The sequence below is a fragment of the Struthio camelus genome, chromosome 1 (assembly GCF_040807025.1).
Source record: "Struthio camelus isolate bStrCam1 chromosome 1, bStrCam1.hap1, whole genome shotgun sequence".
Lineage (NCBI taxonomy): Eukaryota > Metazoa > Chordata > Aves > Struthioniformes > Struthionidae > Struthio > Struthio camelus.
This window is the reverse complement of record NC_090942.1, coordinates 25,148,158-25,171,249: the sequence shown is the minus strand read 5'-3', so window position 1 is coordinate 25,171,249 and position 23,092 is coordinate 25,148,158. Positions and strand designations below refer to the sequence as shown.

General features: G+C 38.0%; 1 protein-coding gene and 1 long non-coding RNA gene across 3 annotated transcripts in view; one reads left to right on the top strand and one right to left on the bottom strand.

Annotated features, from left to right (window-relative positions):
• The window catches only part of LOC138066003 (uncharacterized), a 45,995-nt gene extending 40,608 nt beyond the window's left edge, over window positions 1-5,387 (top strand). Inside the window, exon 5 of the long non-coding RNA XR_011139112.1 lies at window positions 3,384-5,387. This is a non-coding gene — a long non-coding RNA (uncharacterized lncRNA). The remainder of the gene's footprint in view (window positions 1-3,383) is intronic.
• The window catches only part of SLC13A1 (solute carrier family 13 member 1), a 58,425-nt gene that overhangs the window by 26,298 nt on the left and 9,035 nt on the right, over window positions 1-23,092 (bottom strand). The window contains exons 2-8 of one of the 2 annotated variants that reach the window (XM_068932059.1): window positions 18,812-18,886; window positions 17,308-17,452; window positions 11,785-11,900; window positions 9,828-9,859; window positions 6,197-6,283; window positions 5,398-5,522; window positions 516-644 (exon numbers count right to left, since the gene is read on the bottom strand). In XM_068932059.1, coding sequence (XP_068788160.1) covers window positions 516-644; window positions 5,398-5,496 — 228 coding nt within the window. In that variant the 5' untranslated portion in view covers window positions 5,497-5,522; window positions 6,197-6,283; window positions 9,828-9,859; ... (1 more) ...; window positions 17,308-17,452; window positions 18,812-18,886. The remainder of the gene's footprint in view (window positions 1-515; window positions 645-5,397; window positions 5,523-6,196; window positions 6,284-9,827; window positions 9,860-11,784; window positions 11,901-17,307; window positions 17,453-18,811; window positions 18,887-23,092) is intronic. The other variant, XM_009687344.2, reaches the window with a different exon arrangement.

Here is a 23,092-nt window from a genome sequence, read left to right as displayed (position 1 = left end):
CGGTGTTAAAAGTTAATGAAAAATAAGGCTTGTGGTATAAACAACCTAAGATCATCCATCACACTTCACACATGAACTAAGTCACCAACAAAAGATTGTTTTTATTAATTTAGTCATCTATCCAATGAATGAAAAAAATAACTTTAAATATAGAGACTTAGAATATGATTGTCTGTGGTGTCATCAACTCTTTAACATCAAGATTGATACTCAGCATTTTGCTGATGGGATCTTTAGTGTGTCACATCACATCTATAACACTAGGGATACTTTATATATGACTGGTTTCTTCCCACTGACTGGCATCTAAGCACTGAATCACAATCTAGGAAAAAAAAAAAGTAAAGAAGTCAGGACAAAGTATGTGAGCAAGTCTTGAGAACAGCTTGCTGTGATCTATACTCAGCAAATCCTTGGATTAACGTATGAATTTTCAGCATTATGTGGCTCTTTCTCTGGAGATTTTGTGATTTATCATTGAAAATATAGTACAATTGAGAGGAAAAAAAGGTTACCTGCTTGGATGCCATTATACCAAACAAAGGGAACATAAAGGCGGGTAGCAAAGCTGAAACAGCCAGTGGTAAAGCTTCTGTGAGCCAAAAGATGGCAACTACAAACAGTGTGTATGCACATTCTGCTTCCTAGAATACACAAGACATCAATAAAAACATGTTTGGATCATCCAGGGAAAACAACTATGACTGCAAAAAGTCCGGCGAGGTCAACAGAGAGATTCCCCTCACCTGGTATGAATCAAGAGACCTAGATTTACAGTACTTACTGTCTGCTATTGATAATTCTCCTGTAATTTGAAAGATGTTCAGTAAATAGTTTAAAAGTATTTTTTTTAAAGATGGTAAAATAGAATTGTGCATTATTATTTACATCTAATGTTTATGGAAGAAAAGGGCAGCTACCTTTTTCTTTTTCAAGCACAATCAATCAAATAGGTTATTCTGGAGCCTTCTCTGACCATGAATTAGCATGAATCACAAACATTCTGAGGCTGCAAGCAAACCTTTAGAACTCTTGGAGAACTTGCAATCCATAATAGGTCAAATTTTGGCTCTCCTGAGATCAATGACATTTTATCATCAAGGTCAATAAGACAAGTATTTTATCTAATATAGTCAGCACAGTTCAAGAGTGACAAGACATGCAGTTATTCTTAAATTATTCTTAAGTTTTGCAATTTTAGTATCTTCCATTCATAATCCTGGAAAACAAAATTTACTGCAAAGCTGCCAGTAAAATGGGGCCACCATGATACTGATGAAGAACACACCAGAAAAGACTAGGATGAAGGAGGAACAGTGAACAACGGAAACAACTGAAGCTGCAGCCAAAATGAAGTTCCCAAAGTCAGACTCTGGTGAGATGTGGTCTGAAGGCATGAGTTTGTAATGAGACTGAGTGAGCCTAGCTGGCTGTAGAATCCTAGAAAACAGGTTTGCCTAGTTTCAATTTGTATTTCTGCTCTTGAGGAAAGTGAGTTGGAAAATTTAATGCCACTTATAAGGGAATGAAGCTGCTGTAACAGCAGTAGAGATGGTTATCATAGAAGACGAACAGCTTAATAAAATGGGGCTGGGAACCTTTGACTGTAAAACAATGATGTCCAATACAAATCAGTCTGTCATATCTAATATTTACTGTTTGAGAAGCTAATGGTATATATGAAGCAATCTGTCAGTGTCAGTTGAACTCTCATTTATGAAATGTTCATCTTACCTGAAACCTACCACATGAAAAATTTGATAGATTCTTAATGCTTAGAGAGCAATACTGAATCTGTGACATGGGCAGTGTAACCACAATCTGACAGAGAAGCAAGGACTTCTGAACTGGACTTTCACGTATTATCATACTCATTCTCCTGAGATCAGATCTGTACCAAGCAGAAGCACTAGTAAAAATTTTATATAACTGTTTCATCAACTTGGAATTGTCACAAGAGTTACTGAACGCCAACAGAATTTATTTTGAGTAAAGAAAAACTAAGCTGTCCTGCCATAGCATTTGCTATATTTAGGAACCAGAGGGAATTTCTTGGATCCTTGATTTCCGTCTGTTGCTGTCAAACAACACAATATACAATAAACTTAACAAAATACATCTTGAAAGTGGTTAGGTGTTTTGACTCACTCCTATGTCTAGAAAAGGATTCTGATGTCCAGATGAAAAGTTTATATTTGTAAATTGCTTCTGTGAACTGCAGTACAGGTCATGTTGTGTCAAAGATCACAATAATAAAATCTTTGTTTTATTATCAAGTAGCAGGATGAACTACATTACACATTCAAGTTCTGTAAAGTTCTATGAAACCTGGTGAAGCAGTTAGAGCTGGCTGTAGGACATCCTGCACTGACAGTGAAAATACTGAAATAGAAAAAAACACATAGTCCAGTCTGTGTATTTGGAAAATTAGATCCATGCTGTACAAAGAAACAAAAATGTATACTTCAACACTCTCTTAAACAATTTGAACAGAAAAAGAGGCAATCCGGCCTTTAGAATCCTGATTCACATTTTACTTGAGTGTAAATTTACATATACTTGATTACCTGGTAAATATTTCAATTTAAACAAATTATTGTATATCTTACTGAAGTGGATCCAAAATTTAGACATGAAAGATTAGCATAGAAAGGATTCCACTCCCCCCGAAAAAACATCATCGTGCGTTACAATAGACAGCTGTTCAACAGTGCAGAGGAACTGGCAGATATTCCTGCTAAATACACTTGTTTTTACTGTTATGTTCGAATAGTCTCAGAGTGGACCACTTTGGAATGAACAAAATAACTTTTGTTTTTGTTTTTCAGAGGTATTTTACATAAAATCATATAAATTCTGGGAGATTTCACTATTTCACTTCAGATTAATACATTATCTTAAAGGTTTTCCTTGCTGCTGGTAGGGATGGAGGCATCTTTTGAAAAATGCTCTTCACTGATCACAAATAAAGGACTAATTCAAAAGAAGGACAATTATAGATCAGTTGAGGTGACTATGGAGCTATATCATACATAGAACTTGGATAAAGCGTGTAGTGCAGAAAGTCTAAAATTCATTGCAATATAAAGTTTTCAGAATTTAACAGCAGTACCAAAATAGAAGTGAAATTTACAGCACAATTCCTTCTAAAGGCTGCCTGAGATCATGTCTAAAGCTCCTTACTAACCATTACACAAAATTGTTTTCTCTTGCCTGTAATTTTACTGGATTCAGACGACAGTTTTCCATGACTCAGTTGATTTTTTTTTCATTTTTGAAGGCCACATATAGCCAAAACAGTCCAACCTATTTTGAGAGTGAATTTACTAAAAATGCTGTTTTCCTTGGGTGAAAGTGTAAGACTTTTGCTTGTTTATTTGCAGGTGCTCCAGCAACTACAGACTGCTTTGGAGAATCTGAAATTTTGTAGAACATTTATGGAACGGCTGTACCTTTTGCTGCTGTAAAAATCTTCCAAGTTAAACATAACTAAGTTATATATATTCTGAAAAAGCAAGTTTGCCTCTTATCAGTAAAGCCCTGGAAAGCTACACTGTTATAAACTATGGAAATTACATCTGTACTGGCCATGCTCCATGCTCCATGCTCAGTCCTGCATTGGATTTTCTTGAGATTGCAGCTCATCCCCAGGGAAGTCCTGTCCTTTGGCTCTTAGCCAAGGGGCAGCTGGATTGGGAAAGCAGTGGGGATATATCAGCCTGTGCAGAAGATTCTGAGTTGTAGGCAGACAATACCAGCAGTTGTATTTGCACTGAATAAAGCTGAAACCTCCCAAAGATATTTTACTTCTTTCAGAGCTGAGGAAACAGGTCAGCAACATACACCAATACAAGGGGTGAGACTTTGACATCAGAGACAGCTACTTAGGAAGTTGATTGGGTCAGCTGCAGTGGGAAAATAATAGTACATTTTCTTATGCCCTCTTAGCTGCATGAGACAGATTTGTGTCTGAGATATGCAAAGTAGATAACTGAAAACTTGTTGTTAAAGATCACTGGAGACCAACTATATACCTTAAGACCTCCATTGCTACTGTCCAGCTCACCTGAATGCTGAGGGAGGAAGGTAGGTCAGCCTTGACCTTCAGGAAAACAAGACTGCTGAGGCTGTCACTATCACACACTTCCAGTGAGCACTGCTGCCACGCTCCTGATTTTCAGGCAGCTTACAAAAAAACAACTACAATCTTGCAATTAATGTTGACAAAGTCAAAAGAATATTCATAATTTCATGAGGGATATTCATAAGGGATATTTTTGTCTTATGTTATATTCACAGCTGTGCATCTGAAAACAATTTTTACATGGAGCCAATGGTGCCACTTCTATAGAGCAAAAGTAATATAAAGTAATCCAGTTATAATGAGTGCTGGATTGAATGTTTATTCACTCACCCAGTCACTTCATAACTCAAGGAAAAATCTTTTTATTAGCATTAGTAGTGACTTTTAATAAATATCTTTTTTTGACAGGAACTAAAAGGCTACTATCCACCAAAGGTTATCCAGTAATAGCATTAGCACTTTTTTCTCCACAAGGGACAAATTTAGTTTCATCTGAAGATACAAAATCTGTTTATTGTTTTTATGTAAAACAGTTGAATTCAGTACAAATCCTTGCTTTTACTGTATAATAAAAGTTAGTTACTAATAGTTACTAATAAATCTATAAATGTACAGGCATATTGTATACATGCAAAAATACTCCTTTCAGACACTTTTGAAAATATTTATTCTAAATTTCCTCGGAAAGTTGGATGTAGACAGTGGAAGTGCATGGGGGCAAAAAGTCAGGAAAGCATGGGAAAAGATGAGAAATCTACCACTTAATTTTAGAGTGCCTAGATCTGAAACCGTAATCTATCCTTTATTATTTGCTACAAGAGACAAGAGGAGTAAGGGAAAAGAACACATGAGCGTGTACACATGTACACACACATGCACAGAGAGTACATTCCTTATATTTGTCCAAGGGTCAAGGTGTAAACAGAACTCTGGAAATCTGATGGGAGAGGCATGCTCTGCTGTAGATTTTGTGCAATATCTTAGAATTATCTTTTACTTTGAGGGGCAAAGTCATTACACTGCTTTCCCTATTCACTATAGATCCTCACTCAGGATAGAATACATAGGTTTAAATACCATTGTTAAATGTGAAAATTATTTTCTAGATAGGGAATAAAATATATATAGTTCAGGACTTGCTGCAATCAGCACTGAAACTCTTCTATTCTATACATTTCTATGAAAATACTCTAAGTTGACCCCAAAAAAAAAAAACCACAATACAAACATACTGAAGTTATTCTGAAGAGATCGGGAATCTTATACCTGATATATAGGTGCAAAATAATTACTTCTCACAGCAGGTCACTTACTTTGGTTCTGATGATAAGTGGTAGTGGAAGTAAAAGCAGGGGGGTGAGGACAATGAGCAAGAACCTTCGATAGACCAGAAGATAACTAAAAATCTTCATCGCTGATGGCTGGTAGTTGAAGTTTCCTGCAGAAACGGGCAAAAAATGGGTCTGACTTTAAATAGTTTACCTGGATTAATATTTTCCTAAACTACTGCCTTTAGCCATTGCTAAAGCAGCCTAGTAAACCAAGTTAAAATTAAATCTTGGTCTTTATTGTTTTAGTGACTTTATTAACAGTAGGGTGATAAGATAAGTGCTCCTCATAAACCAAGGCTACATGTCTGCCACCTCATGACTTTCTCCCCCTGCTCTTCCTCATAATGGGATTATGTAACCAGAGTAGGTTTTAGACAACTAGATAACATCTCAGGTACTCTCTCAGTCACTGTTGGCTTCAGTAGAAAATCAAAACATCTAATATACTTTGAATATATATGGTCAAGATCATTTATGTCACTATGTGAAATCATACTGCAAGTTCATTTTACTGGACAGAAGGAAAAACTTCTTCACAATGAGGAAGGATAAGAACTGGAACAGGCTGTTCAGGAGACTGTGGCATCTCCATACTTGGAGATATTCAAAGCTTGAGAAAAGATGGTGCTGAGCAACCCGATGTAACTTTTAAATTTCCTCTGTTTTGAACAAGAGGTTGGATGAGATGACCTCCAGAGGTCCCTTCCAACCTTGATCTTTCTGTGATCCTACCCTTCAAGAATTTGAAATACATGGGAAAAATAAGCTTTCTCCCTCTTACCTGGCAAGAAGTGTATGTAGTTCCTCTTTTCCTCTCATGCAGAAACAGGGAAAGATATTCCATTTATGTCACATATAGCCTTGAAGACTAAGAATGGAAGAATTTTTGAGACAAAAGGAAAGAAAAGACAAAATACTTTTGCCTGAATTTTCCTGTATTCAGTAACAGAGAACTTTGTGCAATCTTTGTACTATAACAGAACAGCATATAATTAAGAAGACAGAAAGGTGGAAAAGAGTTTTGTTCATTATCTGTGAGTGAAGATAAAAAGGGGTAATAACACTCTGTTTCATGCTCAGGATCTAATATGAAACAGTAAATTAGAAGAGGAGACAGATGAAGGATTCTTTCACCTATCATTACAAGCAACCAAAGCTCAGGCAATAAGGTGAATTTTTACTATCTATATAGCTTGCAGATATAACAATATGTCAGGATACATGCAAACCAAGTTCTCAGATTGCCAGTGTTGGGGACAGACTTTTGATTTTGGAAGGTAGACTTTGATTTTGCTAGGAAAGCAGTATTTCAAATCTAACTGACAGGAAGGAATTGACAGAAAATCCAGAGGTGTGAAAAAATCTGGGGGTGAAAGTAATCATGAAATAACAGCCTGCTGCACAAGAAGAAAGAATAGGGAAAATAACTTCAAGACAACTCAGGAAACTGAGACCAAGATCTCCTGAGAAGATAATGTAAGGGATAAAGAAATTAAGTGTACTGGCAGTTTTTGAAAGGGACTATATTAAGCATATTATGCTAAACTCTCCCAGTCTGAAGGGAAGACAGCATAGAGAGAAACTATGGCATCTCTACCAGGAGAGCTTCAAAGATCTGGAAATGAAAAGAGAGTTGTATGAGATCTGGTAACAATGGCATGTGTCTAGGGATTGCTATAAAGAAAAACACAAACATAGAATAAATTCAAAGAGATTATGATGTAAAATATACTTAATTTGGGGACATCAAGAAAAATTTCTGTTAAAATAGAACAAAAGTCTGTTCTCTTCAGAAGTAGAAGAGAACAAAGGAGAATAGAGGGATATAGCAAACATAAAGGAAACCAAATTATAGATGATGTTGGAGTATCTAACACTTTCTTCACTTGAGTCTTCACAAAGGTAAATGGCAGTCAATTCTCTAATAAAAAAAAGTTTTAACAAGCAAAAAGGAGTGCATATGGGCACTGTACTGGTAGGAGTGCTAAATATTTAGATTTAGGATGTGTGTTCAAGTTAACTGTGCCAGATGAAATTCACCCATAATTAGCAGATATGAACTCAATGTGAGAATGATCTTAGAATATACTTGAAAATATCCGGATATATTATATATTTAAGAAACTGTGAAGCACTAGGAGTTCCTAGAAAATTGGTGAGGTGTATATGGAAATAAATACTGGCTAATATAAGTCATGTGAACTCAGTGTAATTTTCTTCTTTTATGGCTTAGTGATTAAAGATACAAAATAGATATGTTTTATTTCATTTCAATATACTTTTTTAGATCAGCTAAGAGAAATTCGGAAGTAAACACAGAAGAAATGCTCAAGTTGAAAGTGCCTTTGAGTGCACAGCTAGTCAAAAACATTTTACTTTCATATTTGGCACATTAAATGGGCTCCTGAAGTGCTTTCTCCTGAGTCATTTTCTATATTATATTTTTGTTAGTGGTTGGAATCATAAACTGGTGATGAACAGGGCAAAGTGTGTATACAAAGGTAATGCCTTCTACTTGAAATCAGATCAAAAAAGCTGTCCTTTCAGTATTCTCAGACCATCATGACTATAGCAAAGTGCCATGTAGAAACAGGTAGAAACAGGCATACATAGCTCAAAAACAGAACAGGGAAAAAGATTTCTATTACTAACTCATGTGAACTATTGCTGATGAGGCAGTAGACATTCCCATCAGAATGGAATGTGAAATTAAGACCTTCTGCAGATCCCTGCTGTGACATCTGCAGTCAGCCACCAGAAATGTCCAAAGTGAAAATCAGGAGCTAAAATGAGAAAGAAAGAGGTTTCCTCTCAAACTGGTGCTGACACATTTCTGAAATAGTTGAGCCTTAACAGATAATCTAAGAATAGATAAACAGACAGATATTCTGCTAGATGGTAAATTTCCAGATCACGTTTAGTGGAGGGGGGGCTGAAAGCTTGCTGAGAGACCTCAGACTTGAAATGGCACAAACGTGGATCTAAGCTTATTGCCAGGGACCAGGAATAACAAGTAAAGGTGTTGAAAGCTCATTACAAGGATCTTAAACATTCAGCTCTGCAGGTGGAAAGGAAAGGGATTCTAATATGGTTTTAAGATATTACTGAATGAATAGGAAAAAAAATGATGAATTCAGTTTGAAAAATAAAGATGTGTTGACAACAATGAAAAAAATATAAAAGAGGTGAAGTTTGTAGGGAGAAAGACTATTTCTCATTATACATCCAATATTAGCTGATCCGGGGCAGTATTGATCTTTCACCCACTAGCTTTCTTGTTATGCTGTATTTATGTCTGTTATGTCTTCAGTTAATTGTGGACTTCTCCCAGGTGTTTTCTCCAGAGCTAGTTTGAGTTTTGTGGTTCTTCTGCCCAGATGTCAAGAAAGCCTGTGGAGCTGATCCTTTTATCCTCGAAGCTTTGTCCCATTAGCTGTATCTGCTATTTAGCTGAAGACCACTGTTGCTCTTTCATACTTAAAGAAGGGCTTGTGCGCTTAGGAGGTCATCATTTTTTTCCTTGTCAGTGTCCTTATAAATTACATTATTGTTCTCTACCTTACCTTGCTTTTGTCTTTTGACCGTTACAGATATAATGGCAATACTGCTGCACAAAACTAAGAGGAACAGTTCCTTTAAATGATAATGCCAAGGAAAAATGGGCACAGTTCAGACAGTATTAAAAGTGTCCTGCAAAATTCACCCTCCAGTTCAAACAGTGGATGAGAGAATGCCTAGCTGAACATGCATATTCAGAGACAAAAGGGTCAGCACAGCACATTATTTTTGTTTATGGGCAACTGAGTTATAGTAAGGGAAGTTTGGCACCATGTAACAGGACTGGAGAACAGCAGAGAACTTGTCAATATTGGTTAAAACAAAAAAAAAATTAAAGCTGACAAGCTAAAAAAAAAGCTTGGGAGATGGCTGATCCAAAATGGAACCACTTAATTATGTTAAATGGAAACAATTTAAAAAGTGTCATAATGTCTAGACTATTCTTTTTAGCTTTTTAAATAGCTATCACATCATACAGTCCTAAGACCATCATTTCTGAATAGTCACTAGTGCCATCTTTTAGATTCATTTGTCAAGGTTGCTTAAAAGTGAACACGGAAAACTAGTTGATACTGCACGTAGGATGTCATATATTCATGTACAAAAGTAGATTATTTATTACCTTTGCCAGATCCATTGGTTTATAATTTCTTTGCTTGTTCTCATTTTTCTTTTTTTTATTAATTTTTTGGTTGTCAGAAATATTGAGCAAATGATTAAAGTACTGATCTCAGCAACAACAGAATTACTAACGTCATTTCAAAAGCATGTAAAGGTTTGGTACACCATTCAGCCCGGCAGAATCATTGGAAATGTAGAGGTAGAAAACAGGAAAAAATTCAATATTTCCTTACCAAATGTGGTTCACATGGGATTAACAGGACACCTTTATAGAATGAGACAAGGTGCATGTTAGACCAGCATCTCTAATCCAGCAGTAAGATATGTGTTACCATTTGTTATCCATGACTTATTATAATGGAAAGGGTGTGTATCACCACAAAAACTGTAAGGCTGGTTAAGGTTCTGGCTAAAGCTGAAGAACAAGTGAGGCAAAGGAACATCGTAAAAAAAGCTTCTAAAAGATTTTGAGGGATTAATACTTTTAATATTTTCATTAATGAGTCCCAAAATATCACTTATTGATGATAACATTGATAAGCATTATCACCAAGTTGAAATTCTTTAAATAAGAACTATGACAGCTTGAATACTGAAGTCATAGAAACGCATAACAGGCAAAGAAGAAAGCTCTGGGAGTGGCCTGAGTGAGCGCTGTGGTGAGATGCACTTCTAATTTTACACATCTGTATCTAAATTAGTCTCAGTAACCTTTTTCCACAATCTGCAGAGAGATATAAAGTACTTCCAAAGGGGATCCATCCTGCGTATCTGAGATGCGTATTGTAATCTGAGCTGAATTACACTCTAGAGATCACTGTTTCTCCTCACTAACGATTAAAATCCTTAGGCAAGGGGTTGGACCAAATTGTCTAACTTCTAGATGCCTAAGTCAGGGTAGATGTGTCCTACCCTCTGCCTATTTGTGGAAAAATTAAAAACAAAAACTTAGAAAGCCATCTGAAGTCAAGAGTAAGAGCAAAGTGCTGGGGCACTGGGCAAAGAAACAATTCTCCATTATCTGGGTCTGTGAGTTCGAGGAAACAGGACATTGTACCTACACATCAATAAAGAAAGCTGCATCAGAATACTTAACTTCATTATTGCTCAATAATTAACTTTCAATTCTTCCTCATCATTGCAACAATCGGAAAACACCTCCAATTTTATTTGCATATTTATTTACCAGTGACTGGAGCTGAAAGGTTTCTCTATTGCCAGAGAAAAACTAAATGTCTTTAGTACTAACACAACACTGATTGCCACCTTTTGAAAGATGCCACTGAGAATAAATGGAAAAAGCATGGAAATTAAATTGCAAGCACTAATTCCTCAAGATCTCACATATTCTACAAGACACATATCCAGCTCAGAAAATTTTGCTTGACTGCTTCCCATTTTTAATGCTCGCTATTTTTCCTCAAAAGCATAACAGCTTTTGAGCCTGAAAATTCGGTTTATAACCCCAGAAAGCACATTTCAGAAATATGAAACTCTCCTTCTGCCTCCCCTTCTCCCCGTTATAGACATGAAAGCAGGGAGCTCACTTCAGAGCTGCACCGAGAATCAGTGGCAGGTTTGGCTTTGTAGCCACAAGTGTTTCCCACCTGAGACATAGGGCCTCCCATCAAATTACTGGTGAAGTGAAATGGATCAAGATTCATTTCTCTAAAAAACACAAGGGAGTCAAAGCAACAGATGTTTGGAAAATGTAATAGCATCTCTAAGATTTAGCACTTAGGGTTGGTGATAGATGAATTCACATCCTGGAGTGCTCATATTTCTAAGTACATATCCAATATGATGCCAGACAACTGCTTCAACAACTCTCTTCCTTATGGAAATGCAATTTGATGCATTTGAAGCTGCATTTTTTTCATTTTCTCATTGGTCTTCTTTTTTAAAACTTCCTCCTAAGGAACAGTCACTTCTAAGCCTGAAAGGATGTTGTCAGGAGATTGCAATTCATTTGGAAAAGAAGGCTTGAGACAATTTTGCATTTATAATTTTTGAGAGAAAATATAAAGTTCACTGTTAGCCTATTCATTGTAAGCATATGCTCCTTTCAGTTTTTCACAGAAGCTCAGTGTGCCTGAAGGACGTCTGTGTCATGATTTCTTAAGCTGACCTGTACTTAGAGCCTTTTTCTTTGGATCAGATCAATACTTTCCCCTTCAACAATTACCATACCGTCTTCCATCTTTCTGAAGCAGAATCCTCTTGTCTAATGATACAAGATAGCATACAGATCATCGATTATATTCATTATTCATGCTGCATAGGCTCCATTCTTGTGGGTCTCCCACCTGGAATCATTCACCAATGGTAAACACAATGTCACAAAGCAGTATTTCTAAAATGCAATGTACATGCTATTGCCCATAAATTGTAAGATATGAATGAATAGTTGGGTTTTAAAACAAAAAAGAAACCTGAAACTGGTCTCTAACACCTGAAGCACACCATGAAAGATTAGAAAGGCTCAATTACTTCAGACACTTTAAACTAAGTTTGTCTCCACATCAATCTGCTTCTCACAAATAACTCCTTGATAACATTTCTCTTCACTCCTGAACTGGCTGTAAGCAAGTTAGCTCTAGAACTGGTAACAACTGGTAACAATTTAGCTTCACCAACGCAATACTCTGCCCAAGGTAAATTAATTCTGCTCAGAGCGTCACCTTGCTGGAGCATGACACTAACCAAGTGAAACAGATTGCATGGCCTGCCTGAGTATCTTTGCATGGCATCGCACAATGTCCTGTCAACCTGATCATCCCATTCAGAACAATGCCAGATGGTATGTTTATGTTGGTAGATACACCTTTCATTTCTTTTTTGTCTCTTAATTCCGTCCTGGCCAGAAGCTATTAGATTACAGTAAATATTTCTAATTACCTACATAAACATCTTCATTAATAGAGTAAGATCAGCATGCCTCATTATTAGGTTTTAGTTCCACTTCTTTTGTAATTATAGTAATTAGAAATCACGGAAATGTATTTATTGCATGTGCTACTTCATGCGCAGTTAAGACACCGACAAACCTGTATTTACATTTCTTCAGAGTTTTAGATCATATTCTTAATATTTCTCCTTCTGTGCCATTATTGAAGGACAGTATATAGATACCTTTTGCCCTCCGTCAGCGCTCAGATCTCTCTGATTTACTTAGTTCCCACCTAACTGAATGCATCTCTTGCAAAAGGAAAAAAGAAATTTAAAAAAGCCCTACATATTTATCTTTCTCCAAACCTCATTTTCCCTTGTAAGTTTGTGGAATGCGTCATGCTGTTATGAGGAAATGTGCACGTGGATGCCCTTTTCTTTCACTGTTCAACCTAAGACTGCATTTGCTATAAAAATGTTATTTGCTTTGCTCTCATTTTGCAGAGTTGTGACCTTGTCTGGCATGAGCACGCCTGGCCTGGCCCCTGGAACCTGGCACCTTACACCTTGACCTCTGTTCTCCAACCAACTTACATGTTTTCAGTACCTCTAGTTAATATTCTCCACGATGGAAACCTGCCTGGAAAAGCTGCCACCCAGCTTCCACCACGTAAGCTGTTTCCTTGGCCAGAAGCAATCAATGAAGGAACCACCACATTTCCACTTTGGGAAATATTTTCCTTTACCCTCGTTCCAGAGGCTTCACTTAATTTTTCAGCCTTGGGTACACAGTTGCCCAGTGTGCTCCTTTTAAGGAAAAAAGTCATTCTGCCTTTGGACCACTCATATTTCTGCTCTTAAATCCTGGCAAACTTCCCTTGCCAATTACCAGAATGATGCTGATGTAAAAAAAAAAAAAAATCCCTTCCAAGGGTTGACTGAACAGGCAGGCTCTGGGCTGCTGTCCCACAACTCAACCACAAAACCAAAATACCAACCTCAAATCATTTATAGGCCAAATTTAACAACATTTAACATTTCTTTGCCTCCCTAGAATATGTTCTCTCTTGCTAAACAGTGGCCATATAGTTAGTGCTGTGTGAATCCAAGACTGTTGTGTGTATCAAAATGTTTATCCTGCAGCGGGTCTGCATGGGCAAGTCTCTATACCAGTTTACTGGTATAGAGTATAGAGAGTACAGAGAATATAGAGAGTATAGAGAGTATGGAGACAGCCCCAAAATCTGGGAGAGGTCATGTGCACTCCAGAGTGGCTATACTGGCAGATCCATTTGCCACTCACAGCCTAACCCAGCCGGGATTTTTAGCACAAACTTCAGATTTCTACCCACTGGAATGTGTACATTCCCCATATAACAAGGTAGTAGAGACTGTGCTAGAGTAAACATAAATTTCTAAGCCTCTTCATCTCATGAAGTGCTAATTATGCTCTTCTAAATTACAAAACACAAGCTTAGCAGGGTATTTCAAAATATATTTGTAAAAATACTGTGTGATTTTTCAGCAAATAATCTGAGCTACAAAAACTCAGATGCCGCCTGATTAAGCAGTATACCATGCTTTTGACTTTTACCGTTTTAGAGGAGGAATTTTGCCTTAAAACTAATCGCATGACATGACCCCCAGGTCAGAGTTTTCTTTTCCTAGAAGACTACATGTCTAGTCCCATGCAGCATGCTCATGCTTCAAATTTGCTTGCAGCCTAATGGTAGAGTGGCAGGGAAAAGAGGTCTGCCTAGACTGGCACTGTTGTCTAAAATATGGTTTTGTTTGCAGGGGGCTTTCTTCCATAAACGTAAAATTTATTTTTGTGGTAATCTATGAATTAAAGTTTGAGTCAATGAGACTGCAACATAATAATGTCTGTTGCGAAGCAACATGAGAAGGGAAAATATTTAAAGCATTTTTTCAATTGTTTACTAGCTTAAGAGCTCTTTGCTGTTTACTTATTTCACATGATGAAATGCTAATTGGAAGTGGTATAACTATACTTTCTGCAATTTATCTTGTCTACGGGTTGATGACATGCGAATATCATTGACTATTTTGACTTTTGTCTGAGATGTTTGGTTGGTGTTGTTGTTGAGGAAACAGACAACAATATTAACTGGTATCTGATTTATACTAAGATCATTGTTCAACTTCTGCTCCTTTGGAAGCCACTGAGGATAAATTATTGCAAAGAAGAATACTAAAGTTGTTCTGGTGAAACACAAATTGAATAGTTTGTCAAAAATATGTAAGTCATTTTAACTGATAATGTCCCTGTGAGATTTCTTGATGGAGTAATTATCCTAAACTGATCATTCCTAAATTTAATCTTTTTTTTTTCCATTTTATAGCCATTAATAACAATAACAGTTTGCTGCTTCTCTGTAAGACATTTTCCATTCCATTTTAACAATGTACTTTAACAGCCCTTACATTTATTTAACATTCCTCCATCACATCTAACTTGTTGGGAAAGAAAACACTTTTTTTTCAAGAGGCATTTAGTTCGTCAGTCTTCTGTCATCTTAACCACATGCCCCACACATTCAAGCCATGACAACATCATTGCATTTACTCTGCTCGGCACAGGCTTTCTGAACTTCTTTATTAGATCTTCTCCTGCCTTGGTCAAAAACTTCATATTAATACGTTATTTTCTGAAATGGTGTCTGTTTCTCATAAATGTCCACATATAAAAACATATGAAACAATACATCTGATAATGATTAGTTATATGTAAAGTTTGCACTTTATAATACTTTTGAGTCTAGAAGTATATCTTTTCTGTCAGTATTCTTATGTACTTGTAATTATTATCAAGTTTGTCAGACTGCCAGATGAGCTCATCCAAAGTTTGTCACTGAAAGGAAGACAATAACTGATCTTAACTACCATTTTTCTTGTCCGTTCCTTCAATTTTTAGTATTTTGTCTCTGTTTCAGTGACCAGGTCATCAACAACAACAAAATTACATCAATCATTTAAATTTATACGGTCGTGATATATATACTTTTTCCTTCATAGCCAGATCAAAGCCAGGTTTTATCTCAGGCAAGATTATGCTTCCTAATCTTTCATTGATTTTCAAACAATAAACACACAGATATGTTTACTCAAGGATGTCAAATTCTATATTTGTAACCGAGACACTCTCAGAAAAAACATTCTATAAAATCTGCTGTCAAAACAAACAAACCGCATGAGTATTTCCGTCTCTTCTTCTGCAGCAGACAAACTAGGCTTGCAACAAAATTTGCCTGTTAAGTCTTTGAGATAGCTTAACATATGCCTCTTTTTACTCATTCGGTGGAAACAGTCAACACCTAGTAAAGCCCGTACAAGCTTGGCGTGGTAGAGCGCCTTCTGTGCTGCCAGGAAGCTGAGAGCTTGGCAGGTCGTAGATTAATGCCTGTGGTGTGCCCCAAGTCAGTGAATTCTAGTGAAAGGGGCCAGATTAATGAAGCAAGCCACTGCTTGAAGGAGGGAGTAAGGTACTAGCACACACGCTACATTAGCAACCCCATTCAGCATGGCCAAGGAATTTTTGTTAATGAAGTTTAAAGTTCAGGCTGAAACTGCAGAGACGATAAGAAGCTCTAGCTGCAGAACCTCCACTGGAGTGAGGAGAAGTGGGTGGCTGAAAATCTCAGCTTCTGTGTTTATGTCCATGTCCACATGCACTTATTACCAAGTGAAATTAATCATAGAAAATTAAGAAAACTATGTTGTTAATAATAGGAGTAGTCCAAATTGCAGTGGCAGTGCTGGGATGTCTGCTATCCACGTTGCATTGCCCCAGTGTTTATACTGACTCTGCGTCAAGAGCGCTCTGCCTGCAGTCACAGCAAGAGCTGCCACTTCTACGTTAGTTAGAAAAGAAGCTCAACTTTGAAAAGCAAACTTTGCTTAGTCAAAATATATTTTCATAGGTTATTTTTTCAGCATTCTCACAGGGATTATCTAAAGGAGTAATGGAGTAGTAGGAAAAAATCCTCTGAGAAGTAGTTTTTAAAACGGCTAATGCTTCTGTGATGAAAGCTGACCAAATGTAAATTCTCTTACATCCTTAGAATTAATCTACACTAATTAACAGGTGTTAGATAAACAAAGAGTTTGCAACTTATATTCTACAAGAAGTTTCACTGGGTTTGGAAACAACCCCCTTAATGCATCATGACAGAGGCAACATGAGACTTCATGCGCCACATTGCAAACATTCCTTTTTTTTCAAGAAAAGTATTTCTTGTGGTACACAAGTGCAGTCGTGTAACAAGAGGGAAAATTTGTAACAAATGATTTAATCAATATGCAAGGAAAACAGTATAGTTCAAAGGCTAATGTTAAAGACTAATATCGAGGTGTAAGATCACAAAAGGAATCTCCTTTTGAACCTTGTAACATACTTATTAAAGCAATAAAACAAAGGTCTAGAAGGAAAAAATATTAACCAGTAGCTGCTTAAATCATTAATATTTGTCTTTTAAAATGGATTGCGTTCAGAAATCAGGTCCAGAGTTGCTCTGAACTGGATTTTAAGGCTCTTCCGGATGCTATTGGCACTGTTTGCATGTGGATCAGTGCTGGATTCTAGTAGCCTGAAAGATGAAGGACTGCTAAACATGAGGTTTACCCAGCGCCATCCCCTTCTCCCTTATTTTGAAGTAATTACTTATTTCAGGTTCAAAGTAAGCAGTAAATTAATAACATAGGGCCATGCCATTTTTGCAGAAAGATTCAGAGTTCTTCTTAATTATACCTAAGAGGATATGTAAAAATCACAGGAAGATGCTATTACTGTGTTATTAGAAGTACCTCCGAGACCATACTTAGGGTCTTAAGACATTTTAAGAGGATTTTTTCCCTGCTTGCATGCTTCTTATCTTCAGCAATTGTTCACTTCCAGTCTATTCCTCTCATCCTTTGAAGTCAACAGGAGTTCTGAGTGTAGAGTAGACACCTAATAAATAAAAAATCTATTCAGTTATACTGCAGTCATGCAGGATATTCACATTCCCTCAGGAGTTCACCATGATGGAGGGGAGGACAGGAGCTATTGTGATTCCCTGTGGAGATGGTAAGCATAAGAAAGGCTGCAGGAGCAGGGCGAGGACCTTTGAAATGTATTGTTTCATTGGAAAACCCCCGCACAAAATCCTTGAAGTATTCTGCAGAAGCCTCTCAGACCTGATGATGAATTTTTACTGTGTCTTCCGCAGAATTCTGCACAAATTGTTGTCCCGACAGAGCCCTGGAGCACCCCGGCTCTCAGGCCAGCCCTGTCATGCAGGACATATCAGGCTCCTGAGTCAATGGGCTCTGACAAATTTACATCATTTGTGGGCAAGGCTGCTTCAATAAATAGTTTAAAGGAAATTCAGGAGATGGATTTGCTGCATGTCAGTTATGCTGTCCAGCACATACAGCAGATATGAAGTGGAAGTGAACTACTGTTTCTTTACCTAAGGGAGGTGTATGCTCTAGAGCAACTACTGCAGCACCAGTAACAGTGAGTTGTGGTAACCTGTTCAGGCAGCCCAGCTAAATTTCCAGTAGCAGCTGCCAATGCCAACACTCGCTGGACAGTGTAATTTTGGAAATACTTCATAATTTAAAAAGAGGAGATTTTCCTCCCCCTTTAATTTCTAACCTGCAAGATCTTTTTCTTTTTGATCTAGTGTCATTCTGATTCAGATTCTGACTCAGTTTTAACATCACCATCTCCTGTGAACTAGAAACACCATGCCTTGGCCAGTTCCGCAGACCTACTCCAATGACCAGCCTGCCTGCAGGATCTGCTTGGCCAGAGAAGTCAAATCACCGCAGGGTTAAGTCTGGAAGGAAGTGACACACAGCATACTTTACATATCAGAAACTAAAAATATCTTTTATATCGTAAAAGTTAAATAGTGTTTTTTTTATTTTTATATAAAAGATTTTATTAGCCATATATTTCAAATTCCCCCAAATATATGAAGGAGAAGGATAAGAGATATACAACTCCAAAAATATAGAAAGTGTCGCAGTCTGGAGTATCTTACTGGAAGTAGCTATGGAAAGTCGTTAATCACTGTACTCTCTAACTTGGCTTCAGGTCACTACCTTTACTCTTAATCTTTGCAAACATTAACATATAGCCAATTGACTAAATAGCTCTGTAAAAGTTTTACAGATTCAGATAGTAGGAATGAGCCCCAGACATCTCTACAAGCTTCCTGTCTTTCTGATTCTTCCAAATTATATTCTACAGTATGTATGTACCCTATTTTTTTTTACAAAATTTTCTTCCAGTCATAGCAGAATAATAAACAACACTTACTAAAATTGTTAGTAAGACTCTTTTTCGAACTGGCTCATTTTCTCCAAAATCCCTCCTGAGTCATTATCACTGTACCTACGAAGAAGGGAGAGGCAAATAGTTTATATTTCTATATGCTGCTACGTAGCAAGACACAGCAGCTTCGGGCTCCTAGGGGTTGGATTCCTGCGAAGCTAACTAAATAACATTACTTTAAATGAAGCTCTTGACCGACTGTTGGATACATTTTAAACCAATTGTCAGCATTTCAAAGAAATTAACCCTTTCTTCCCTTCCCTATTTTGTGATTCGATAGTTCGCAAAAGAAAAAACATACAACCCATTGTTAACTTCTCATGTTCTGAAAACCAGTGTCTTGCCTGACTCAACATTTTTAAATTTTACTGTAACAAATCCACTTCTTACATACAAAAAATACTTCTGGAAAACAAGAATTACATTCCTGGCTCTGGTACTCACTGCCAGATTGACACTGTTCAGGCTCACTACACTTTTATCCCCCGTGGGAGCAACACACCTCCCTTTTTGTATCTCCTCTATTCAGACATGCACAGCCCAACAAGTATCCCAAACATTGGCTCCTTCCTACAGGACACATCCACCTGGCTTCCTGCTTTTCCATGGGCAGAAGGAACAGCTGGTTAAACAACAGTCCTTGCCCAAACAGCCGAATCCCTGCTGCCTGCCCACAGCTGCTGGTGGGGTGGAGATACGGAGAGCAGCCTCCGGCTCTGCAGCCTGGCAAGAAGGAAGGACAGCAGTCCGAACTGTGGTTTCAGAGCCACATCCATCTCTTTCGACTGCTGAGGCCAGGACAGTGTGTAGGAGAGCATATTCTGCTGCATGTGTGTCAACAGCATCCACCAAACGGGGCCCAACTTCATTTAGGGCCTTTATGCTCTAGCAACGTACAAATGATGCTGCTAACCCACTATAGTGAGGGTGACGCTAGCTCTACCTTACAGGTTATATATGTAGCGTGTATATGCAGACCCACACTCATTTCCCAGGGTATTCTGAAAAATGGTAACAGGATTAATGAGATTTTGTGTCAGACTCTGGAAACTCTCTTCTGGCTAACCAAGTGATTTGTAAATTCCTCTGCCATGAGGTTCAATGCCTCTGCCTCCCTGCACAAAGTGCTAGGGTGATCTAGCAACAGGAAACCGGCTTGCAGGTAGCTGCAGAGCAACCGAAGAGAGAAATTATTTGTATTATACCAATCTGTTCCTCAGATAGATAGTCTCAAGTTCAGGCATATAAGAATATCTTGTGGCCTCAAAGCTGTTTGTGTTGCTGACCGAAAGCTTTCCACAGCTTTGAAGTTCCTTCCTAGACCAACCATTTCCTTTCTGTGGGCTCCTCCAAGGCAAACAAGTGGCTTACTTAAACTTACTTAGTTTTATGCATAGCTCTCTCTCTGCTTACTCAGTACTTTATTCTAGGCTCAGTGTAAATCAATATGTGACTTCCTAATCTTAGCAAATTCTGCGCAGGCTCCATTGATCTGCAGGGATTTCTGTTCTGGCCCCAGGGAGGATTTGCTGGCTGCTCCCCGTACCCCTCCGCGGTTCCTCTCTCAGGGCTTGGGCTGCCGGTTCCCAGGTTCCCTGCTCTCACACTTCCTGTCCCAGCAGGCTCTTGGCCCTTCCTGCTCCCTAAGCACACTCCCTTGGAGGCAATTTCTCCCAGCTTTCCTTCTTTCCTGCTGGTTGCAGCTGGCGTAGTTTCTACTCAAAAAACGTGAAAAACTCAGAACCAGCAAGTCACTTATCAAATCTGCCTGGCTCAAGACTTCTCAAGCGTAAGCCCAATGGCTTTTGTGTGGCCAACAATCAGGATAAAATCAATTAGACCTGGAAAATCAGCCTTACTGCTCAGCCTTGGAAGCAGACGGCGCTGCTGCTGCCAGCAGCCCCAGCCCTTTCCTCGTCAGTGCCTGCTTCATCTGGCTCCTTTCTTAGCAGGCCAAGAAGAGGAGCTGGCTCCCTGAGACACCGGCCGAGCTGGTTATGTCACCAGGGCTGCCTTGCCACTGCCACAGCTAGGTCCCTGTGGCTGCCTTCTCCAAGGCTGGGGCCAGCTCTCCAGGGCCCGAAGCAGGCGGTGGCGGTGGCAGCGGTAGTGGCAACGGCACGAGCCCATGACAGGAGCATCTGCTGGCTGCCTGGACCTGAGTGCACGGGCAGAAAGCGCAAGACTCCCCTCTGTGTGCGTCCACTGCTCATGCAGGGCTGACGTGCTTTGGCCCTGTCCCTTGTGAGCAAACTCCACCAGGGATGGTGTTTTATCCAAAATAAAATCCTGAATCTGAGCTGCATCTCCAAAATTTGAGGAAGTCAGTTGTAAACCTGCACAGTCAGTCATGGGACTTGTGAATATGAGCATTGCAATTCAGGCCCATCCCTAAAAAAAAGAAGGAAAAATCAAGAATAGAACAGCCTATGCTCCAAACCACATTCTTTTTAAGTCCATGGCCTCTGCTACAGATACTGCAAGCGTAATGGAAGCAGTGCAACTATAATTGTTATGTATAGGAAGTAAGAGCCTTGCCTAACATGAATTAACATTGGCTCATCTCTCCAGCCAAATTTGGTTCACAGCTAGCAATCACTGTGTTGCAACACTCAATATTTCAAATTCAGGCAGTGTGGTGCCATATAGCTGAACCCAAGTGAATACACACAATGTGTTCTTTTCAGTAAATTTTCAAAAAATCTGTACATAGGATTCCCAAATGCAAATACTAATTAACTTTCCTTTTTAACTAATTTTGCATTTACCTTAATTTTTGCCAGAGGTGCTCCTAGCAGAGAGTGTTCATTGTTGCTATAGCATACTTTGACAAACATTTCTTAAACACCAGATCAACAGGCTGTGGATACACTGTAGTAAATCAACATTTCACAGAAATACAGCACATGCTGTATTTTTAATTTTAGCATGTATACAGATCACAGTCACAACATAGCAACACAAATACTATTTTTAATACCCTACCAAAACTGTCTCATAATCTCTACTGTTATGAAGGCCAATAGAATTTGACTGCTAACAAACTTTTGAACCTTTGTGGGTTGAAAATATTTAAAGAACTTAAGGTAGGCTGTGATAAGATTACTTACGTGCTACTGTGTGCCATCAGCAGTTAATAAAAGATTTTTTGTTGTGTTTTGGGGGGTATTTCTGTTCAGTAATCTTCACTAACAGATATTTTTGTGTCTTACCATACCCAAAGGAAAGAAAGAAAGGAATTTTAATAAAAACCTGTACCCTATGTTTATTTATACCTTGTTTGTTAAAGATTCTGAAATTTTAGTAATAAAGTCCATATACACATTCAAACACTCTTCATTAATCAACTGATAATCACCCTCTGTAAAAATTCACTAGAATAGTCTTCAAGAGCATACAAAAAAGATGGCTCAAACACAGTCTAAGTAAATCTATTTAAAAGTTGAATGAATATTCATGTTATTCGTTCAGCTGTAGTTGTTACATGTATTCAACTTTTCTTCCCCTAGTCTGTGGAACAGTCTTTCCTATAAATAGTGCTTTGTTCACAGTGTCTAAGTAGCTTTGTCAGAAAAAGAATGAATTTTCCTAGTTTTTTCTTTGGTTGCCCCTCCTCTTTTCATCTGAATTCTGGTTCGTCATATCTTTTCTTTCTCTCTCCCCTCTTTCCTTTCTATCTATCTGTTCCGCAGTGGACTTGCTGACAGGCTGACCCACAGTAAAATCATAACTAAAAATGTTTCCTTTCTCTGCTTAACAGGAAATCCTTTCAGCTAAATTCATTTCACTGAAGTATAATTTTGTGCCATAGTCAAGGCAAAGAGTATTACTTGAGGAGGAGGGGAAAAATTTTCAAGCTGTATTTACCAGCTTTTCAAAATACTCCACTTCACTGACTTGCTGACATTCTCTAGAATGCATTGAACACTTTTGGGCCATTTGTCTCTAATGTACATATAAAAATACCCTATTAATTTTCATTTATTCCTTAGATAACGAAAAAGAAAAATTAGTATCATGCTCCTGAGGTTGTAATTATTTTAGAAGGATATATTTTTCCCTGAGTTTGAAGGATTGCTTTCTGCTCAAAGGGTAGTTGAAAGAGGACAGAATTCTCCTATAGGAATAGCAAGAGTGTGTCTCACTTTTCTTCCACTTGGAAGTTTTAGAAATCTTTTCAATAAAAGACTGTTTATAGAGATTCTTCTCATTTTTTCTTCAGTTCATACCTAATTAATAAGTCAGAATATCCCTCTCCCCTCAGCA